General features: G+C 44.5%; 8 protein-coding genes across 11 annotated transcripts; 5 read left to right on the top strand and 3 right to left on the bottom strand.

Moving 5' to 3' along the window:
* Window positions 1-160: 160 nt before the first annotated feature.
* On the top strand, window positions 161-875 carry LOC108057843 (uncharacterized). Its single transcript, XM_017142294.3, has 2 exons — window positions 161-566; window positions 628-875. The coding sequence occupies exons 1-2, from the start codon at window positions 210-212 to the stop codon at window positions 808-810; spliced, it is 540 nt and encodes a 179-aa protein (XP_016997783.2). The 5' UTR covers window positions 161-209; the 3' UTR covers window positions 811-875.
* On the bottom strand, window positions 807-4,282 carry Plap (phospholipase A2 activator protein). The gene is made up of 4 exons (XM_017142293.3): window positions 4,005-4,282; window positions 3,069-3,935; window positions 1,984-2,613; window positions 807-1,604 (listed from the first exon to the last, which is right to left on the bottom strand). The coding sequence occupies exons 1-4, from the start codon at window positions 4,160-4,162 to the stop codon at window positions 893-895; spliced, it is 2,367 nt and encodes a 788-aa protein (XP_016997782.2). The 5' UTR covers window positions 4,163-4,282; the 3' UTR covers window positions 807-892.
* A 457-nt stretch (window positions 4,283-4,739) lies between these two features.
* On the top strand, window positions 4,740-5,337 carry LOC108057844 (zinc finger matrin-type protein 5). Its single transcript, XM_017142295.3, has 3 exons — window positions 4,740-4,903; window positions 4,959-5,093; window positions 5,154-5,337. The coding sequence occupies exons 1-3, from the start codon at window positions 4,774-4,776 to the stop codon at window positions 5,303-5,305; spliced, it is 417 nt and encodes a 138-aa protein (XP_016997784.2). The 5' UTR covers window positions 4,740-4,773; the 3' UTR covers window positions 5,306-5,337.
* Window positions 5,292-7,519, bottom strand: Charon (charon). Its single transcript, XM_044395020.2, has 4 exons — window positions 6,728-7,519; window positions 6,251-6,450; window positions 5,585-6,192; window positions 5,292-5,508 (listed from the first exon to the last, which is right to left on the bottom strand). The coding sequence occupies exons 1-4, from the start codon at window positions 7,352-7,354 to the stop codon at window positions 5,345-5,347; spliced, it is 1,599 nt and encodes a 532-aa protein (XP_044250955.1). The 5' UTR covers window positions 7,355-7,519; the 3' UTR covers window positions 5,292-5,344.
* A 411-nt stretch (window positions 7,520-7,930) lies between these two features.
* LOC108057853 (RNA-binding protein 5-A) lies at window positions 7,931-12,938 on the top strand. Its single transcript, XM_017142306.3, has 12 exons — window positions 7,931-8,183; window positions 8,244-8,678; window positions 8,956-9,181; window positions 9,240-9,309; window positions 9,509-9,582; window positions 9,808-9,885; window positions 9,948-10,074; window positions 10,169-10,405; window positions 10,856-11,332; window positions 11,398-12,211; window positions 12,272-12,521; window positions 12,583-12,938. The coding sequence occupies exons 1-12, from the start codon at window positions 8,065-8,067 to the stop codon at window positions 12,700-12,702; spliced, it is 3,027 nt and encodes a 1,008-aa protein (XP_016997795.2). The 5' UTR covers window positions 7,931-8,064; the 3' UTR covers window positions 12,703-12,938.
* An 82-nt stretch (window positions 12,939-13,020) lies between these two features.
* Window positions 13,021-18,891, top strand: LOC108057836 (RNA-binding protein 5-A). Of its 4 annotated transcripts, XM_070211518.1 has the most exons (13): window positions 13,021-13,172; window positions 13,263-13,374; window positions 13,448-13,822; window positions 14,175-14,403; window positions 14,461-14,530; window positions 14,802-14,875; window positions 15,219-15,296; window positions 15,356-15,482; window positions 15,579-15,815; window positions 16,308-16,727; window positions 17,450-18,236; window positions 18,295-18,544; window positions 18,606-18,891. In XM_070211518.1, the coding sequence occupies exons 2-13, from the start codon at window positions 13,274-13,276 to the stop codon at window positions 18,720-18,722; spliced, it is 2,865 nt and encodes a 954-aa protein (XP_070067619.1). In that variant the 5' UTR covers window positions 13,021-13,172; window positions 13,263-13,273; the 3' UTR covers window positions 18,723-18,891. The 4 variants fall into 4 exon arrangements, with proteins under 4 accessions (XP_070067619.1, XP_016997771.2, XP_016997774.2 ...); XM_017142282.3 differs by having other exon boundaries at window positions 13,021-13,374; XM_070211519.1 differs by lacking the exons at window positions 13,021-13,172; window positions 13,263-13,374; window positions 13,448-13,822; window positions 14,802-14,875 and having other exon boundaries at window positions 14,343-14,403.
* Window positions 18,865-20,459, bottom strand: LOC108057838 (uncharacterized). Its single transcript, XM_017142286.3, has 2 exons — window positions 19,959-20,459; window positions 18,865-19,896 (listed from the first exon to the last, which is right to left on the bottom strand). Exons 1-2 carry the CDS (start codon window positions 20,347-20,349, stop codon window positions 18,920-18,922), a joined length of 1,368 nt encoding a protein of 455 aa, XP_016997775.2. The 5' UTR covers window positions 20,350-20,459; the 3' UTR covers window positions 18,865-18,919.
* Window positions 20,460-20,530: 71 nt separating this feature from the next.
* Window positions 20,531-22,197, top strand: Tgt (tRNA-guanine transglycosylase). The gene is made up of 2 exons (XM_017142332.3): window positions 20,531-20,734; window positions 20,803-22,197. The coding sequence occupies exons 1-2, from the start codon at window positions 20,646-20,648 to the stop codon at window positions 21,989-21,991; spliced, it is 1,278 nt and encodes a 425-aa protein (XP_016997821.2). The 5' UTR covers window positions 20,531-20,645; the 3' UTR covers window positions 21,992-22,197.
* Window positions 22,198-22,357: the final 160 nt, after the last annotated feature.

Raw genomic sequence — 22,357 nt, forward strand, 5'->3', positions numbered from 1 at the left:
GTATGGGAAACAGTTGATTAAATATTTTCAGAGATATTTTTTAGTTTTCAATATTTTGTACAGCTGTTTTTAATTTTAATATTCTTTAAAATTTAAATGTTTAAGTTTAGCGGTAATGTTTAAATATTTTTGAATTTTACAGCACTTGACTCTTTGCCTATCGTTATCGATGACAGAACTTTACATTTCGGACGAAAAATAATAATAACATGGGAAGTCCGGAATTACCCACGGATCCTGGACAGGACATATTTCCAACTCCAACGGTTGAGCATCCGCGGGGAGGAGTGGAGAGCGACGAGGACGATGATTCGGACGCGTACGATGGCTATCAGCCACTCGCCTTGGATGAGGAGAACGATGGAGCGGATCTACAGGAGAACCCAAGGGAACCGGAGGCTCCAACTGGGGAAAACGATGGGGACCTAATGACGGCTGAAGTCACCCATGGTGACCCCAACATGCCGCCCATTGAGCCCGCTGATGTGGAAATCGAGAGACAGGTGTGGAGTGAGCCAAGACCCAGGGAACTCCAGATGGATTTGGATAAAACAAGAACAGAGCAGGTTAAATATTCCCTTTAAAAATGGTTAAGATATTCTAGTAATCCCCTTGCTTCTATTTCAGATCCTCAAAGCCATGTCCACGATTACCTTACCCAACATCACCGTTCCAGATTGGGCCAAAGGAGTTCCCGAGGAGCGCTGGAAGCATGAGCTTCTGGACCGGATAAACAATCGACAGCAGCCGCCAGAAACCTCATCTTCATCTGCGGACAATCCCCAGCATTCCAAGTCCAAGAAAGATTAGCCTTGTATATTTTTGTGTATTTAGAAAAAACGTTCTCCAATATATTATATATATATAATTTAGAATGATCGGTGCAGAGATCCTAGAAGGCAGCCAGCAGGGCCTGACCCACCAGGTTGACCTTGCTGAAGTTCTCGCCCTGCGGCGTGTTGGTCAGCTCCCGCAGCTTGTCCATCACATAGTCGACGGAGACCACCTGGGCGATGGTCTCCTGGCCGCAGGAAGTGGTGGTCAGGTTGCCGATGGCCTGCATGGAACGGTAGCACGCCTCCAGATCCTTGGCCCACTTGAGCAGCTCCACCACGCCGGAGGTGACCACATGGCACACCTCCGACTTGGTCACGCTCACCGTTTGGGCAATGGTGAGGTTCAAATAGAAGGTGGCCACTGCAATCTGCAGGTTGGCGCTGCCTGTCTTGATCCCGCCCACCAGTTCTATGATCTCCGGCAGTCGCGACTCCACCTGCTGCCGTCCGGTCGAGTGGCTCAAGCTGTTGGCCAGGCAGCGCACCACCATTAGCTGATTGGCCGCCGATCCAGTCAGTTGGGGAATCACAATGCCCAGGAAATTGTGGCTGTTGTTTAGGACACTAAAGATGGGCTCATTGCGCACGGCCAGGCGAAGGATGTCCAGCACGGGAAAGAGCATGGCCGCCGGCCACTTCAGCAGGATGATCAGGGCTTCCAGAGAGGTCAAATCGAGTTCAGGGGTTTGCTCGGTGAGTTTAATGACAGCCAGCAAGACTTCATCTCCCACTTTTCCATCGGCAGGCGTTAGTTTGTTATTAAATTCCCTGGAAAAAGAGGAGTAATTAGTTATAGTTCAACTTAAGTAATAGAGTCCTGCATGAGTGAACTTGAAAGTCAATAATTAATTTAAGTTAACTTGGATCACTTTCTTTCATTTGATTTTTTTCATAAGGAAAAACAAGTGATTTAATATAAAATAAATAGATATAAAATACTTTCGAATCACCTAAATAATTTGCTTAGTAATTTTATCACTCCCACTCACTTTTATTCTGTGCTTATATCATTTGTTTTTCCTTACGAGTGATTAAGTGATCAAAGTTAACTCACTTGAACTTACTTACTCTATTTTTAAAAAATGTACTTGTTTGTCAATTCAAGTGTACTTATGCAGGACTCTATTAAGTATATGTCTAAACCCACTTCATTTTCTCCAGCACCTTCTTCGAATCACAAGTATCAAAAGTGCGATAGCTGCTCACGGGGAAATGCTTGTCACCGGCTCGTACAAAGTTCACATCCACCTGCGATTGGGCATTGCTACTGGCTGTGGAGTAGCTGGATGCTCCCGTAAAGGGATCCATATTGCCGCTACCCCTTACATTCGTATTGCTCGAGCCGGGAACGTAGCGAGAGCCGCCGGTGAAAGGATCCTGATAGCCAGTTGGCGCCTGCTCCATCACCATCGGCCCACCTTCCGAGTTCTTCACTATAAAGTTGGCCACCTGATCGAGATAGGCCTGCGGCAGATTGTGGCGATGGATGAAGGTCTGGGCCGCCTGCCAGGGATCCTCGCCGCGGTTGTAGGGCAGCTTGATCGGTGGCTCCGTGTCGGAGATGTCCACGTTGAACACAAAGTCGTACTCCTTGCCCTCGTGCAGTTTCTTGCCGGAGCTGGCTTGCGTTCCTCCCGAGGCACCAGTTACATCGCCAACCAGATTCCAATTGCCCAATTCCCAGCTGTAGCATTTCACAGAGCCATCCGGATGGCGGACCATCTTCGTTTGCCCATCGCGGGTTCCATTGGACAGCAGGGCCTCGGGACCTGGAAGGCTAAAAAAGGATTACTTGCTAACTGAAGCTCAACAAAAGAGAACGCTATAGTCGGGTTGGTGTCCCGACTATCTAATACCGGTCACTCGGCTAAAGGGAAAGCGAGGAAGATGGATATGTACAATTTTGATTGCGCATAACTTTTTAATGAATTGTCCGATTTGAAAAATGTCTTCTACATTTCGATAGGTATAAATATAGACAACAAAATTTCATTTTTATACTTCTAGGAAATCTTTAAAGTTGTGGGCGCCAGACACATTTTAAAATCGTTAATGGGCGATTGTGGGCGTGGCGCTCGGATGAAATAAACTTGCGCTGCGTAGAAAGCCCAAGAATATGTGTGGGAAATCTCAACCTTCTAGCTTTTGTAGTTTCCGAGATCTGAGCGTTCAAACAGACAGATAAGCGGACAAGTAACGGGTATAAAAATGGTAATCAATCGAAAAACCTACTCTGTTTTCTTGACACCTCCAATCTCCTCATTCATCTGCGACTTCCTGGTGGCCACAGCCAGGTCGAAGGCTTTTAGGATTCCCTCGCTGGCCTGACGAGCCGGAACCTGGCTGAATACCCTCACCACACCGTCGCTGCAGCCGGTGACAATGTCGCCGTTCTTCAAACAGGCCACCGACCACACCGAAATGGCGGGATGGATGATGGGAGCGCCCAATTCATCGCCGGTGATCACATTCCACATGCGCAAGGTGCTATCTTCGCCGCAGGAGACCACCACTTGATCGCCGAGAGCCTGATTCCGGTCCATTGAATAGATGTAGTTGGTGTGACCGCTCAACTGGCGGACGCACTCGCCATCCTCGTTCCAGAAACGCAGGACAGCATCGTTGCCGCAGGAGAGAAGTGTATTGGCCTCCAGGCCGATCAAGCCCCTCACGCAATCCGTGTGTCCTTTGAGCAGCCGCAACTTCTCACCCTTCGAGTTCCAGTAGAAGATGTTCTTGTCGGCGCCACCGGTTACGTATTTCTGCTGCTCCTTCAAGGTGGCCACTGCCCAAACGGCCGCCTCGTGACCTTCTAAGGAAATAAAGGTGACATCTCCCGCCTCGCTGATGGTCCAAACCCTCGCGGTCTTGTCCCAACTGCCGCTGATGAGGCTGCGCGGCTCCAATCCTTCGGAGAGGGCGCACACCGTGGAGCCGTGACCCTTGAGGGTGAGCAGAGGCACAAAGCCGTCCTGCTGGTAAATGCAGATGGTGGCATCGTTGCTGGCCGTGCAGATCCACTGCTCCGACTCCAAATAGTAGATGTACGAGATGAAGTTCTTGTGGTCCTGCAGGGTCAGGCTCTCCAAGTACTCATTGCTGGGAAAGGGAGGATTATCGAGGAGGATTAGGATGGGGATTTGAAGCTATTAAGCATGGCTATCTTACCCCGTGGGCTTCCAAATCTTGGTGCTCTTGTCCCTCGAACCTGAGAGAATCACCTGTCCTCCTTCGGGGGTTCCTCCACCCACCGCCACCGCCCGCACATCCATGCTGTGACCCAGGAGCTCGCAGCTCAGCTTGTAGTTGTCCAACGTTGGCTCCATTTCCGGCCTGCTTTGCTATCCTGTATCCTGAATCCTGGTTTTCCTGCTACCGAAGCTCCGTGTTCCGTGTTACTTTGTTTCGCCGGCTTTTGCCATTCACTGCGAAAAAATCTGCACACTCAGATAGTGGTGGGCCAATCCAAGCGGTCAAGGTCAATAAACCTCATGCGATAGTTCCTAATTATATTTATCAATTTAAATTTAGGTAATAAAATAATATTTTTTATTTCTGTTTAAATTACAGATCAATTTAAATTTACCTTTATCAATTTAAATTTAAGTAATAAAATAATAATTTGCATTTATATGCCAAGAAAATTAAGAAAATTTGTTTCTTCTGTTTTATTTACAGATCAATTTTAATTTAAATTAATATTTTTAACCATAAGAAAAAAACATAGTTTTGATTTAAATATTATTGAACAAATAGTATTATTATCACTGTTTATCCAAATAGAAATGAAGAAGTAAGAATTGTAATGCATTTTTTTACCTTCAACATAAGTACTTAAAAAAGTATCGATACTTAAAAACGTCATCAGCACCATTATTATCCAGTTTGCCATCCCTATGCCAAAAAGTATTTAATTATTTTGTTTACATTTTAAGAAATGGGTGGAAAAAGTTATTATTGCGACTACTGCTGTTGTTTTATGAAAAACGATTTGAATGTGCGCAAATTGCACAACAGTGGTATTTCCCACACAATTGCAAAAACCAATTATATGAAACGTTATGAGGGTAACAAATTTATAAACACTATACGAGAATATTTTTTATAATTTAAATATTTTAGATCCGAAAAAGATATTAACCGAAGAGCGCAGGAAAACTCCATGTAAGCGATACTTTGGTGGCTACTGCAAATTTGAAATGTACTGCAAATATGGTCACTATAGTGAGAAGGAATTACAAGAGCTGGAAAAATTAGGTAAGAAATAATGCCCCATGTATAAGAAATGAGATTTTAAGTTTACTTTTACCATTTCAGTTCTTGCTAAAAAGAAGTCAAACTCACGAAAAAGAAAGAAATCCACAAAATGGCCCTGGAAAACTCATTTGCAAACAGGGTTGCCTTTATCTTTACAACCCATTCAATTAGCCAAGCTCAAAAAAACCAATTTTGAGCTAAGCTGGGGTTAATTAACAAATATATATATATTTACATAAGCACATTTAATGTCAAGTATTCAATATGCCAACTACTTTCTCCATGACGCGTGCCACTTTCAGGTTAATCCTTAATGTCCGAGCATATTCGTAGTGAAACGATTTCGGTGAGTGCATACTCAAGTTCTCCTCATCCGGATCGGCCAGGTGAGCCAGCAGGAAATAGCATAGGTGTTCTGTAATAAAATATTATAATAAAATACTGATTAAGTCAAACTTTCCAAATCAATCAGTAAATTATAGAATACCCACCCTGTTCCCCTTCGACGGCATAGAAAAGGGGCGTATTGCCGCCCCTTGCCTCGGAGGCATTAATAATGTTCAGCTTACGTCGCCGATTCTTCAACTTGTGTTTGCTCATCTCGAGTCTTTCGCAGGCGCGATCGTAGTACTTGGCAAAGGCCTTCTCGTCCCTTTCATTCGGAGTCTCCTGGGTTCTCCTGTACACCGGATCCCCCAAATCCCGCTCGTCTATAATGTCCAGTATCGCTTCCGCAATCAAAAACTGATTATTACGCACGGCCAGGTGCAAAACTGTGTAACCATCGTCGTTGGTCAGCAGTAGACTATTAAGATCGATGCGGCGCATCAGTAGCCTAATCGACTCTATATTTATATTGTTTATCACCGCCAGGTGGAGCGCTGTATTTGAGTTCTCGTAGAGGTGATCGGTCTGGCAGCCAGCCTTCAAAATGATCGATATGATCTCCGGATCCGTGTCGTGGGTGAGGGCAAGTTCCAGGCAATCTTCGCCATCGTTGCTGACCAGTTCGTTGATGTCCACGTTGGCGTGATCGCAGACGAACATCTGTCGCTTAACGCCGTACACATCACCGTGAAGTATTTCATCGTGGATGGGCCTAAAAGGTTAGGATGATATCATATGATGAGTCTTCGATGATCTCACTTGATACTCACAGCAATCCTTCTTCGGACATTACACGCGCATTCTTGAATGTATTGGCCATAATGCGTATAATCCGGTCCTTGCTGCTGCCATCTATATAGTCCTCCACCCTAGTGAGCGCATCCAAGTCTATGGATATATCGGAAAAGCCGGAGTTGCGACGCAGAGGGGTTGCATTAGAGTTTCGATTTTTCCCTGAATTTGAGGAATCCTATAAAAAAAATATGTTTATGGTTTATATCAGTGAAATCAAATATATGTATTTCCTTGTTATTTAGATAAGCGGCTGAAATGAAACGTTTCACAATTCTGACTAATTTTGCCTTAGAAACAATAATTATCAAAACGAGTCATTGTATTGTAATCTAATTTTCTAGAAAAATATTTTTATTTATTTATTTATATAAAGCAAACTTAAAGTTAAAACTATAAGCTAACTGAGCAGCTAAGAAAAATATGAAAAATGAATATTTTATATTTTTACTTACTGAAACCTCCTGCTTTTTCTTCTTGGTGACCACGGGAGTCAATTGCTTCTCCTCCCGCTCCTGGAGCGCCATTTCGGCCGCTGATCTCTTGACCACCTGTGGCACGCACGTATTTCGCTTTCTTCCGCGCTTTTTAGGAACTTTTACGGGTTCTGTGGGTGTTTCTAGGGCAGTGGAACTTGGACTCTTCAGGTGGTTATTGGTACTCCCCATCGATTCTGATGATTCATTCTTAATGGCAAACTTTTCCTCGGATTTGGCAGTCCTTTCTTCGGTTTGCGCATCTGTTTGCGTAGAGGCATCCACTTTTTGGGCCCCGGTTCCACAAGAGCATTGTTTACCCTGATTTGAGATAGCGATCTTATCGCTACTATTACGACCGTTCATGGCGTCGATTACCCGTGAAACCAGAGCTTTATCGGGAATTCGCATGAGTAATCTGAAAATGTCCTCGTAGACGGGCTGGAAGGACTTGCGCTGGATGTAGGTGGTGGTGCCCAGTGGAGCGGGCATGGATATAACCCTGGATATAACTGGAGCAGCTGCCTGTTTGGTCAGCAAAAGATCGGATGTGCCTGATCCAACTGGCTGAATGTGCTGCGATTTCGTTAATAGCACTTTCTTCATCGTGACCGAGTTTCAGAATACTACTCGAGTGTACAATATCTGCCAGCGATAAGATTGCTCTGTTTGCGATCGATTTCGGGGGAATTCCAAGTTTAGATGGATCCAAAATAAATATAAGTTGGTTTTTCCCCAAGACACGCTGCACGGAATGGCAAGGTGGCGACACTCGAGCGCTTTCCAACACTCTTTCTAGGGATGGTCGATAGTTTGGGTGATCAATCGAACTGGAAGAAGAGGTTTTAATATAGTTTAAAAAGGGTAATTTTAATAATATATTTAAAGTTTGAGTTATTTTAATAATAGGTAAAACTATTTGAAAAATACTAATATTTAATTTCAGCACTTACATATTTCTTATAACATTTTTAAATTGTAAAATATATATTTAAAGTTTTTATTTTGTTTTTTCTATTTATTTACTTTTTATTTTTATTTACTTAATTATAAAGGTTTTATTAATTTAATAATGTAAATAATATTACAATTATCTAGGACCATCTCTAGATACTTATAGCTTATCGATATTTCGCTCGCGGTGAATGGCAAAAGGGGGCCTGAGTATTCTTGGAAAGAAAAAAAATACGGTCCGACAAAACGGCACTGGGGATAAATATCCAAATAAGTTATTTTTAAGAAAACTGGAGAGTTCTCAGGCAGGAGCTCTCCAATAAATATTTCCCGGCAATTGGATAAACCATTCCAAGTCGGCAATGGACTCGCGTAACGGGCGCAGCTTCTCTGGGGGGAGTGGCAGTGAAGGGGGTCGGGGCAATAATTACTACAGATCCAGGCCGGGATCCCGATACAGCAGGTCCCGGTCGCGTTCACGGTAAGATTAGATCCCAAAACTATAAGACATTACCTAATAACAAATATAAACCCTTTCCAGTGAGCGGAATCGGGGTTATGGAGGTTTCCGCCAGCGGAATTCTCGCTCGCGAAGTCGGGATCGCTCTCCCACTTTCAGAAACGATCATCGCGGTGGTCGCGGCGGCAATGGTGACCCCGATCTGTACCACAACCTGATCAACGATGACTACCGGGAGGATCAGCGCAACTATAATCCTCGGAATAACTATGATAATCGCCAGTTCCGGCGGGATGATAACTTTGATCGACGGAATCGGGATAGAGATTGTGATAGTGAACGCGAGCTGAATGACTATGAGTACGAGCAGCGCTGTCGGGATTATGATTCCCGGGATCGTAACTCCATAGACAGGGATCGGTTTCAGGAGAGGAGTCACAGCCGGGAGCAAAATAGACCTTGGAACAACAGGAACTTTAATCACGACGACCGCAGCAGAAGCAACGAGCGGAACACGTGAGTGGCTACATAATAATATATTATATATATGTATTTTGCACTGGAACCATTATGGGTGTTATTTTTATCTGAAAGCTTGGCAAAAATAATAATTTTTGGGTATTTTTATTTATTTTTTAACTAACGTAATTTTAAATTATGAATTAATTAAACAAAAAAAAAGCATCGGCATATCTTTGCTTCTTTCAAATGGATTTTTTTTTTAACTTTTTTAAAAATCTCGATACGTTTTGCACAGAATCACTCATATCTGAAAAATTTAATGTATTTTCAGACGCCCGCGAGATAATCGTATGTACAACGGCGGTGGAAGCAGCAATCATAATCGAGAACGGGAAAGGGATTGGGATCAGGACAGGGATCGCCAAAGGGAAAGAAGAGGTTCCTCAGATTACGACAGTGATGAGGGTCACATGCGCAGGAACAAATACAGAGGAACCGCCGAGGCACTCAATATAATTATAATCTTCGGTCTTACCAAGGATATGACGAGAGCAGATGTAATATTAGCTATAAATAATTCTAGAACCCTCTTAATTCTACAATTAATTTATACAGATAATGAGCGAGCTGATCAAGGTGAACATGGAGCCGGCCTGCATTCGGATTATCCGGAAACATGGAACAGGTGGGTTACGATATCACTGACTTTTCACTTGCAGCAAAGACGTGAGTAGGTCCAAAAAGTAATTGCGGAGACGAAACAAGTACCAAAACGATTTTAAACCGGCCACATATGAAACGAAACAGAATTGTTACAAACCTATCGAAACATTCAACATTTTTTGACGAAAACATTTTGTATCTGCTTCTATCCGAAAATTTAGATTCATCACGCGGTATAGCGTTTGTCGAGTTTAACACCGTTGAGGAGGCGAAGCAATGGATGGATATTACACAGGTATCAGCGCAATCGACCAGAAATCCCTTATCCTATCCAAAAGTTAGATATTTCCTTATAATTGCCCAAGGAAGCCGGCACGAGGAGATCGCAAGCGGCTAAAACAACGCGTTACGAAACACAGAAGCAATCCGGTGACTGTGTAGAGTGTGAAAGATGGAATCCTTTCGACAGGTTACTAATCCTCAATCTTTCTTTTTCCTATTTACATGTCTGGCGCTCCAGGGCGTACTAAAATTGAACGATCAGCGGGTGACCATGCAGTATAGTCACAAGAGGATTCAGGATTGGAATTGCAATAAGGTGGGAAGCATCAAAAACCTATACTTTCTACTGAAGAAACTATAATATATTAACCTTTTCAGTGCGGCGTCTGTAACTTCAAGTTTCGATTCTACTGCTTCGTGTGCAAAACCTCCCGGGAAGATAGCGAAACCACCTTTTCCTCGGGCAGCGAGGGCGTGGACGAAGTCAGCAGCATCCTCACCAAAAGTATACATCTCGTTTTGTAGCGTCGATCGCACTGCAAATGAAATGACCACTGACAGCCACGATTTCTCTACCACATTTCCCCCAATCCATGCAGAGATCATGCTGCGCAATCTGGATGCCTTGACCAATGAGGAGGGAGTGCTCACTGCCCTCCAGCAGCACCTGTCGGATCTCAGCAAGACGGTCAGCAAGGTGATCATCAGCAGAGATACCTTGACGCAGGCATCGCGTGGAATCTGCTACCTTCACTTTGACACACTCGTCGATTCCATGAATGTGCACAATGCCCTGACTTCGCTGGATCCTCCATTAACTCTAGACGACAGACTTGGTAAGGTGTTAGAACTAGAGCCCTGCACGAATGGATTCAATGAATTATTTTGAATTTTTTGTTTTATATGGATGAATTAATTACAATTTTGAGTTTAATAGAATTGAATGAGTGAATGGCATGAATTTCGAAATAATTCAAACGACTATTTCTTTTAGAGAAGAAAGGGCCATAATATTGTAATTAAATCTGCTTGAATTTTATTTACTATGCAGTGTACATTGATTTTTTAAAAATTTTCCAGTTTTTGTTCTCAAAAAAAAGCACAAAAAATCTGGCAAATTCAAAAAAATTCATAAAAAATATTCACTCATTTATTCTATTCAAAATTAATTAAAAAAACATTCAATTTATTTCACATAGAATTGAATTAAACAAATCATAAATTTCATGGCATATTATGAAAAAAAAAATCCTATAAGTCACAACTAACTCAACTCTTCATTTCAGTTGCGGTGACCTATTGCAATGACCTGGAGGAACGGCAAGCTCTGCCCAAGGATCCCAAGGGCTCAGCAGTAAAAGCCAGCGAAGCCAGCGTTAAAAGTAGGGATATTTCTGCAGTTCCACCCACCGGATTGGGTGGCAACTACACCCTGGCCGATGTTCCACGCCTTGCCGAGTACAGTGCCTCCCTGTACGCTTCGAATCCCGCGGAGCACGCTCATTACGTCCAGTACTACACGGATTATTACACGGCCGACATTGCGAAGAAGAACAGTGATCCTCAGTTAACCGAGGCCAACTCCGGAGCAGCAGTGGCACTCTCGGCCATCCAGCGCAAGCAGAAGAAGATGAATAGCATCGAGACCACGATCACGGCGGCGGCCACAGCTGCCGCTCAAGCAGCGGCGGAAGTTAAAGCCACATTTGCAGCTGCTCAGGGCGGAGTCACTGCGCCCAGGGGCAACGATGGAAAGACCTACCGTAAGTGTACAATACATACATTAATTACAATCAATTACATTAATTTATTTATGTTTTTCCTACAGCCACTCCCGATGTGACGCAGTACCAGTACGACGAGACTTCCGGCTACTATTACGATCGCTCCACGGGTCTCTACTACGATGCCCACTCGCAGTACTATTACAACAACGAGACGGGCGCATATCTCTATTGGGATCAGAAGAGAAGCACCTACGTGCTGGCCACGCCGGCTTCCACGCAGGCTGCCCTCCAGGAAACCCTCGCTGATGCAGAACAAAAGGAGGAGGAGGCCAAAAAGGCAAGGGAGAAGGAAAAGGACAAGGAGGAGGGAGGCAACAAGCACGACAAAGTCAAGGTGGCCAAGAAGATTGTCAAGGACATGGAGAAGTGGGCCAAGCAGCTTAACCAGAAAAAGGATTACACGGCGGTGGCCACGCCGCAACCAATCCTGGGAAACGAAGGACCCACCACCTCGCGGGGAAATCAAGGAGGATACGCTGATGTGGGCTTCTCAATACTCGAGAAAAAGGAGCGGGGAAAGCTCAATGAATATGCGCCACAGGCGCAGGTTCCGGGTCCAATGAATAAGCTTGTAAATGCCTATGGCGGAGCATCGGACTCTGAGGAGGACAGTGCTCAGAATTTCCAAAGCTCACAGACTGCAGCGGGATCAGGAGGAGGTCCAGCTGGAGGCGGAGGCGCCAGCGAGTCGGATTACGTGGATTTCCAGAAGCTAACCTGTCTGCTTTGCAAACGTGCCTTCCAATCGCTGGATATATTGCAGAAGCACCTGAAGATGTCCACGCTGCACAAGGAGAACCTGGCCAAGCTCAATCAAAATACAGCAGGAGATGCTAGCATTGATGAGGCACTGTCGTAAGTGGAAATAGTTGCTAAAATGATGAATACCCAATTAATTTAAATATTTTTCCTTAGTTACCGTGACCGAGCCAAGGAAAGAAGGCTTAAATACGGCGAAAGCGATCCTCCTCCGCCCAATCGCAGCAGGGAGCGCTTTGAGCAGGAAATAAAGACCTTGCAGACGCGACAGAAGGATCCTTCTGGTGCTGCTCCCGCCATGCCCATCAGTTCGAGCAACGTGGGCAGTCGTCTGCTGCAGAAGATGGGCTGGTCGGAGGGTCAGGGACTGGGCAGGAAGAACCAGGGACGCACTCAGATTATAGAGGTAAAATGAGAAAGTTTTTACCAAAATAAACCCATACTAATTTCCATTATTTATCCCTTAGGCCGACGGACGATCCAACAATGTGGGTCTGGGCAACAAGTCGGCTGGACACATGATGCCGGGCTACGACTACAAATCCTACATCAAGATGAAGATGAAACAGCGCTATGAGAATGTCTGAGAATAGGCACTTAATATTTACAGCCGTTTTCACATGCTCCTTTTTAACTAGAATTTAGCTCAAAACTTAGAACTTTATTAGCATATTATATATGAAACTTCTTGAGAATTTTTTTCCTCTTCGGAAAATGTGAAATCGGCCTTTTAGATAAGATTTTTATAGTTTGAGTTATGATTAAGCTAATTCATATCCTCATTTGATTGTACAATAATAAACCTAACGTCTAAATATTTGAATTCCATTTTTATCGATAACTGTCAGGGGGTACTTTTAGGTGAACGGCAAGAGGAGGCAATCGATAACTGTCAGTCGGTACTTTCGGGTGAACGGCAAAGGAGGCCGAGATTTTTTCTATTCGTGTTTTTTTCTGCCCGTATAGCTCTATTGTTTCTGTTTCAATGAGCAGAGACTTGCAGAATTGGGAACAAGTTTAACCAGATCTCGCATCCTGTTAGAAACGTGGTGAACAAGTAAGATGTGCACTTTAACGCGGCTCAACTAAATGGCAAATGGCCAAAAACGCATACAGACTGAATATAATTACCATCGATTCGCATTAGATACGCGTAGAATGGATTCTCGATATGGTCGCAGCTTCTCGGGAGGCAATGGAAATGGAAATGGCAACGAGTCGGGCTATAGACGGTATACTCGATCCCGTTCCCGATCCAGGTGGGAAAAGCGTCCTTTCCTAACTCAAAAACATATGTTACTTATAGTAATCGATTCCTATTGTATTTTTCAGGGAGCGTAGTCGGGATCGTAATGAGTACAGACGTCGCAATTCCCGTTCTCGCAGTCGCGAGAGATCCTCGCACTATAGACACGATCGCAGTCCTGATCGTGATCTCTATCGCGATCTGATCAACGATGATTACGAGGATCAGGGCAGCTATAGCTCGAGGAGCAACTTTGATCATCGTCAGCATCGCAGCGAGGACAACTACGATCGCCGGGATCATGATAACTATAACAATCATAATCGCAATGAGCAGAACAACTACGATCAACGTAGTCAGGATAAATATGACAATGATCGCGATCATCGCTGGAAGAATTACGATCGGGAGTCGAAGGATCGCAACTATGATGACTATGATAGAGGATCTGAGCGCAGCAGGTGAGAAAGTATAGGAATAGGAAAAGTAATGGGGAAAAATTCTAGAAAATTCAGAGAGAAAAATCTTCTTATCTTTCCATAGTATCTAAGTAAACAATTGTTAATTTAAATCAACGAAATATGTGAAAGTAAAAATCTTGAACCATTTAAGAAAATTATCATATTCCTACCTAGTATTGTGTCTAAAAGTCCGCGTGAATGCATACAAATTGACGTATGAATTATTCATGCTGGTTCTACTGAATTCAGGGGAATGTATACATTACTTCAATTAAACGAATTCAAATTAAATGCTATATAGAGAGAATTTTCATGAATAAGGTTAACTAATTCCCTTTATTTATATTTTCAGTCGCAGTGGTGACCATCGGCAGTATAATAATAATGGAAACGGAAACTCAAACAGCAGCAATAGAGATCGGGAGAGGGAACGCGAACGCGAAAGGCAGTATTCCTCGGATGAGGACAGCGACATGGCCAATGAATTTAAGCAGAGAGGCGGTTATCATAGCGGCGCCAACGTGGAACCGCTAAACAACATAATCCTCTTCGGTCTGAAGAAGCACGTCACGGAGGCAGACGTAATATTAAAATTATAATTACCCCGATTAAGCAAATAACTCTGTAATCCCCCACAGATCATGGGCGAGCTGATCAAAGTGGATATGGAACCCAGTTCCATTCGCGTGATGAGGAAACAGCCGACAGGTGGGTTACATTTCCGCGTTTTATATACGATTTAGAGTGAAAATAAAAACATAGCGTGAGTATTGCGTGCCCAGCAAAATGTTCGGAAAACGGATTTAATACAAAATTCAATTATACTTGGCTTACGACATCAGCAACAAAATTCCACAAAAAATAGAAATATATAGAAAAATACAAACTGAATACCCAAAAATGTTACAAATGCTATTAAAACAACCAACAACATTTTTTGACAAAAACATTTTCGTATCTGCTTCTATCTAAAATTTAGGTGCCTCACGCTGTTTTGCATTTGTCGAGTTTAAAACCGTTGAGGAGGCGAGACATTGGATGGAGTTAACCCAGGTATCACCACAAACCACAAGAAACATGAATCTTCTTGAAACTGCCAAACAAAAAAAAGAGAAAATGGCATCCGAACTTGGCATCAACTGTACAGAAATCAAAGTCTTGAGTTCAGTTCTCCTGAATAAAGTTTCTCCTATAAATCAGATTGTATTCCAAAAGAGGGAACTGAACTCAATGCCAGCATTTCACGCAAAGGAGTCAACCTGCATCTGCGACAACCGCGCGTTGCCCAAAAACACAGAAGCAACCTGGTGACTGTGTAGTCTGTGAAAGCTATGATTAGTTGTTGACCAAGTGCAGTTACTGATCCACTTTTCCCCTCTTCTCTTTTTCCGCACAGGGAGTTCTCCAGCTGGGCGACCACCGTGTATCCATGCAGTATAGCCACACACGCATCTCGGATTGGACCTGTGTTAAGGTGAGTAATCAGAAGTTATCAGTCGGAAAGAAATCCTTAATAAATATTTTATCTTACAGTGTGGTGCCAGCAACTTTAAGCGCCGCTTCCAATGCTTCATGTGCAGCTCCTCGCGGGCGGAAAGCGAGAATGCTCTTTCCGGAGCCGGCGAGGGCGTCGACGAGATCAGCCGCATCCTGACAAAAAGTATACCCACCATGAGCAATATCTTTCAATGCCGTTTTCCTAGCTAGCCAATCAGCTAAATACCCCACTAACCTGCCACACGCTTTCCCCATGCAGAGATCATGCTACGCAACTTGGACGCGCTGACAAACGAGGAGGGCGTGCTCACTGCCCTCCAGCAGCACCTGCCCGAACTGGCAAAAACAGTCAGCAAGGTGCTGATCAGTCGCGACTCTTTAACCCAGGCATCTCGGGGCATTTGTTACCTAAACTTTGACACACTCGTCGATTCGATGAATGTGTTTAATGGGTTGACGGCGCTGGATCCGCCACTCACACTGGATGACAAAACTGGTAAGGGGTTATTTTCTACTAGAGCCCTGCGTGAATCATTTAATTTTTGTTTTATCATAAAATTCCATGAAATTTCTGATTTGTTTAATTCAATTCTATGTGAAATAATTTGAAGGTTTTTCTAATTCATTTCGAATTGAATGAATGAATGAAGAATTTTTTATGAATTTTTTGAATTGGCCAGATTTTTTTTTCTTTCTTTTGAAAACAAAAAGTGGAAAATTTTTAAAAAATCAATGTTAACTGCATAGTAAATAAAATTCATGCAGATTTATTCATAAAATTATGCCTCTTTCTTCTTCAAAAGAAATTGTCGTTTGAATTATAAAACTCAAAATTCAAATTCATTCAATTCTATTAAACATAAAATTCCAATTAATTCATTCATATAAAACAAAAAATTCAAAATAATTCATTGAATCCATTCATGCAGGGCTCTACTTTCTACATAGTCAAACTTTTACTATACTAACAATAATCCTCCCATTTCAGTTATCGTCACCTACTGCATGGATTCCGAGAATCGTCAAATGCTGCCATCAGACTCAAATGCCTCTCGAGCCAGCGGAGCAGCGATGCCAGCGATGTCTGGAGTGAGTGCAGCCTACACGCTGGCGGATGTTCCTCGTCTTGCCGAGTACAGTGCCTCTGTGTATGCCTCCAATCCCGTGGAGCACGCTCATTACGTGCAGTACTATACGGATTATTACACGACTGAAATAAGCAAGAACATGGGGGATCCGCACATGACTGAGGCCAATTCTGGAGCAGCGGTGGCGCTGTCGGCTATTCAGCGTAAGCAGAAGAAGGTTGGCTCAATGGAAATGGCGACTTGTAGTGTGCCCGAGGCGAAGGCCGCCTTTCTTGCTAGGGGAGCAAGTGCTCCTAGGGGTAACGATGGAAAGAAGTATGGTAAGTTGATAGATAATGGGTCATAATTAGACCTCGGATTGTGCATATTTGTCCATTTTTGGTCAGATTTTTACCAACATTTCTAGGTAGGTGTCATATTTTAAATATATGCAAAATATATGCCAACAACTGGAGGCTCAAATTTTTAATGCAGCTCTCTGGTATTCTAAGGAACCTTCAGTAAACACGGCGAGCAATTTAAACGAGCAGCTTGGCCGATAGGGCCAAAAACTATTCTGCCCATTTTACTATTACTCGTTTGAGATATAAATAGGGTTTCCTTAAATTTGGAAAAAATTAGATATCTCAGAAATGACGAAAAGGAACAAACAATTTTCTTCGGGTAAATTAAGTTGGCTACGAAATGGTCAATCTTGAATAGTTGAGTTTATATTATATTTTGCATATTTATTTATTTATTTATATAAAGCTAACTTACAGTGTAAAACTATGAGCTATCTGAAAGTTTTAGAGCGCTAGTAACTAAGGCTTTCGGCTCGACTGTATATTTGATTGAGGGACAGTTTTCTTAAATGGTATGTGCTAAATTATTATTTTGCATATTTTATGCTGTTGCATTTTATGCACATATGCAAAAATTGAAACGAACTTTGGTGTTTTCGGAATTTATCTATCTTTATCTTTATAAATATGCAAAATCCGAGGTCTACTTATTAGTGATTATAACTGTGATACTGATCCTTGAATTTTTTTGCCTTCAGCCACTCCCGATGTGTCCAAGTACCAGTACGACGACACCTCCGGCTATTACTACGACCACATTACGGGTCTCTACTACGATGCCCACTCGCAGTATTACTACAACAACGAAACGGGTGCGTATCTCTACTGGGATCAGAAAAGAAGCACCTATGTGCTGGCCACACCCGCTTCCACCCAGGCGGCGCTCCAGGAAGTTATAGCCGATGCCGAGAAGAAGGAGGAGGAGGCCAAGAAAGCCAAGGAGAAGGAGAAAGAGAAGGAGGAGGGAGGCAAGCCCGACAAGGTCAAGGTGGCCAAGAAGATTGTCAAGGACATGGAGAAGTGGGCCAAGCATTTGAACCAGCGAAAGGACTACACGGCAGTGGCCACACCGCAGCCCATCCTGTCGGAAAATGAAGCTCCCAGCACGTCGCGTGGCAACCAAGGAGCCTACGCTGATGTGGGATTCTCGATCCTGGAGAAGAAGGAGCGTGGCAAGCTCAACGATTACGCACCACAGGCAGCACTGCCGGCGATCAACAAACTGGTCAACGCGTATGGAGGGCCATCGGACTCGGAGGAGGACAATGCTGGGGGCTCACAGAATTTGCAGACAGCCGTTCGAGGCGCTGCCGATGAATCGGACTATGTGGACTTGCAGAAGCTCACCTGCCTGCTCTGCAAGCGTGCCTTCCAGTCGCTAGACATCTTGCAGAAGCACTTGAAGATGTCCAATCTGCACAAGGAGAATCTGGCCAAGCTTAAGCAGAATTCTGGAGGAGGGGCTGCCATAGATGAGGGATTATCGTAAGTGTTGATGTGTTAGAATGATGAATACCCTATTGATTTAATTATATTTACCCAGTTACCGTGACCGAGCCAAAGAAAGAAGGCTTAAATATGGCGAGAGTGATCCTCCGCCGCCCAATCGCAGCCGAGAGCGCTTCGAGCAGGAAATAAAGACTTTGCAGACGCGGCAGAAGGATGCTTCGGGAGCAACGCCAGCCATGCCCATCAGTTCGAGCAACGTGGGCAGTCGTCTGATGCAGAAGATGGGTTGGTCGGAGGGTCAGGGACTGGGCAGGAAGAACCAGGGACGCACCCAGATCATAGAGGTAGAAAGAGGAAGTTTTTCCCTAAATCAACGTATAGTAATTTCCATTATTTTTTCCTCAGGCTGATGGTCGCACCAACAATGTGGGTCTGGGCAACAAGTCCGGAAACATGCAACCTGGCAACGACTACAAATCCTACATCAAAAAGATGATGAAGCAGCGTTACGAGAACGCCTGAGACTTCTTTTAGACATGTACCATTTAATTCCGCTTAGAAATAGGAGCATTTAGGCATTGTTTACCTCAACTACACTACCACCACCACCTTATTGCGCTCATTTAGCCATACTTGCGAAGTTAACATGTAAATAGTTCGTGAATAAAGTCTCAAATTAGATTTGATTTAATGCTGATAAGTGTAAAATGTAAATTAATCTAGATCTCATCCATGTAGCCATGCTCGTAGGCATGACGCACTATCTTGAAGATCTCCTCGTTCGCCTCGTCCCCGGCAATGTCCATGGACAACTGATGGAAGGCGGGACCATGCATATCCGTATCGAACAAGCGAGATAACTCGGCGCAATCCTTCTCATTGCCAAGCAACCAGGGAAGGAAATGCATGCAGACCAAGGCTCCATAGAACGCGTAACGCTTAAAGTGGCCATTAAACCGTTCAAAGCTGTATTCCTTGAGCAGCTCAGCCCCCCGATCGTCGGTCAACTCATCCTGGTTGCGTCGCAGCACAAGCTCCAGCATCTGGATCATATGGGAATGGTACTTGCGCAGCAATTCTGCGTAGATTTCCTCCCTTCCCTCGGATGCCGTGTTCATGTACAGGAAGAAACTAAGGTCAATTGCAGTGGTGCTGAAGCGCAGCTCCTGGAAATCAATAGCTTTGATGCCATCCACCTTGTCATCCGCTCCGTAGTGGAATAACACATTGTTCCTATTGTAATCGCCGTGCAGGAAGGTGGCAAAATGGCTATCCGCTTGATCCGCGGCATAGGAATTGGTGCGAATCCACTCCAGCAATTGAGTGGGCTGCTTGAAGTACTTCTCCCTCAAACGCTCGATGGCGGCACCGAATCCGGGATCCGTATCCTTGAGGAGCTGCTCCTTCTGCCGGTCGTAGAACTCGTAGAATCGATCAAAGGCCACGCGATAGAGGACATCAAAGATGGCCTTTCCTGATTCGGAAACAAAGGGCATGTCCACCACGCCGGCACGCAGACGAGCATGAACCTGCGGCTGGAGGATTCTAGTGGCGTAGCCGAGGGCATGGAAGGGACCAATTAGACCCACCATGGCCTCCAGATGATCCCGACGAAGGATGAGCCTGGGACCCAACTGGTAGCCATCGTTTTTTAGATGCTTCAGGGCCAAAACGGATTCCCGGCCGTTGGAGAGACCTATATAAAAACCAAACAAGAGTTAGTAAAGGATGAGGAGAGGAAACCTTAGGATGACCCACCTTCCACCTGACCAAACCTGGCAAAGTAGCACCTAGGAACCCAGTTAGACACCACCTCACTCTCCAGATGACTTGTCCTCAAAACATTCTCATACGCCGGCAGTATCTCCGCATAGGCAAAGATCTCGTTGGCAAACTGGATGTACGAATTGCTGCTCTCCCGGAACTCCTCCGTTCCCTTCATGAACTTGACCAGGACGACCTCTGTCCTCTTGCGCTCCCGAATGACCAGTTCCAGAGTTACAGTGTACAAGGCGGACATGAAGCCATCCAGCCCATTGGAGCACTCCACTTTGTGGAACTCTAGCGAAGCTTCGGGACCAAAGTCCTTGAAGATATCGTACACCAGGTGGCGTTCAATGAAGTCCAATTGCTCCTGTTGCGTTGACATTTTGACCACGTTTGAGGGCAGGAATCAATGGAAACCCGGTTAATATAGACCCCTTTAATCAAGATACACGTAAGCCCGCCCTCTAAATTGTCCGGACAAAGTAATCAATGTGGTATCGATACCATCGAGTACTCAGTTTTTGTTATTCACACCGAAATCCGATTGGCAAAAATTCGATATATCGAAAGTGCCATCGATAGTATCCCAGCTCTATTGAAAACGTGCACCGGCTTTATTTTTTATTCCCGGTAAACATAAGATATTCCTAGGGTTTAATAGAGGATATCCATAAGTTAATGACTCCCAGCAAGATTCCTCCGCTGACCTACAAGGTCGTGGCGGAGTGCTCCGTCTCCAAGGCCAGGGCGGGATTAATGACCCTCAGGTGAGTGGTTCCATATAGTAAACCCCTAGAACCTCTGACTAATCCACTTTACAATACCCACTAAACAGGCACAGTGAGGTGAATACTCCCGTTTTCATGCCCGTGGGCACTCAGGGAACCCTTAAGGGCATCCTGCCGGACCAGCTCATCGAACTCAACTGCCAAATCCTGCTGGGAAACACCTATCATCTAGGATTACGACCTGGAATTGAAACCCTAAAGAAAGCCGGTGGCCTCCACAAGTTCATGGGTTGGCCGAGGGCTATCTTGACCGATTCCGGTGGCTTCCAGATGGTTTCCCTGCTGCAGCTGGCCGAGATCGATGAGCATGGAGTGAATTTCCGATCACCCTTCGACAACAGCCAATGTATGTTGACACCAGAGCACTCGATTCAAATCCAGAATGCCATCGGTGCGGATATTATGATGCAGCTGGACGATGTGGTCAAGACCACGACGACGGGTCCCCGCGTGGAGGAGGCCATGGAGCGGACCATTCGCTGGGTGGATCGCTGTATAGAGGCACATGCCCGCGACGATGATCAGTCGCTGTTTCCCATTGTCCAGGGAGGATTGGATGTGCCGCTGCGACAGCGTTGCGTATCCGCTTTGATGGAGCGACAGGTTCGGGGATTTGCCGTGGGCGGATTGAGTGGTGGCGAGAGCAAACACGACTTCTGGCGGATGGTGGACGTGTGCACGGGTTACCTGCCCAAGGATAAGCCGCGTTACTTGATGGGCGTGGGCTTCGCAGCTGATTTGGTGGTCTGTGTGGCCCTGGGTATCGATATGTTCGACTGTGTCTTTCCCACCCGCACAGCTCGCTTTGGTTGCGCCTTGGTGGACAGTGGACAGCTGAACCTGAAGCAACCAAAGTACAAACTGGACATGGAACCCATCGACAGGGATTGCGAGTGCAGCACCTGCAAGCGGTACACCCGCTCGTATCTGCATCACATCGCCACCAATGAGAGTGTCTCCTGCTCGCTGTTGAGCATCCACAATGTCGCCTATCAACTGCGACTGATGAGAAGCATGCGGGAGGCAATTCAGCGGGACGAGTTCCCTCAGTTTGTCCAGGACTTTATGGCGAGACACTTTAAGGGAGAAGCCATCCCGGCTTGGATAAGAGAAGCTCTGGCAGCTGTGAATATCCAATTGCCGGCGGATCCGGAGGGGGAAAGTAAGGAGGAGCCAAAAAAAGAGAAGAGGCAGGAGGCGGAGGTTGTGACCGAGGAGCAGATGGCCACCAGCTAACATCATGAATGTTTGGACTATCTAAAGTTCTGATAACCTTAAAGAGGCATTTGTGTTGAGGAACTGATTTTTCATCAACACTTTTTAATACCTTGAAGACATTTAATTTACATGACAAATATCATGTATTTGTATTTAGTATAGGCAAAACACTTAATAAAACTATAAGAATAAAGTCAAAACAAACTGCAATTGAATCTATATAAAATAAAAAAAAATTTACAAACCAAAAAAATTCGACTGAAATAAAAAAAATTATTATAAACAAAAAATTTTTTTATATTTTAATACTTTTTGAACATTTTTGTCACAAATGAATCTTTAAAAATTTGTAATTTTTCCGCATTGCCTTTTAAACTGTTTTTT

Source organism: Drosophila takahashii, chromosome 2L, assembly GCF_030179915.1.
Source record: "Drosophila takahashii strain IR98-3 E-12201 chromosome 2L, DtakHiC1v2, whole genome shotgun sequence".
In the NCBI taxonomy this organism is placed as follows: Eukaryota; Metazoa; Arthropoda; class Insecta; order Diptera; family Drosophilidae; genus Drosophila; species Drosophila takahashii.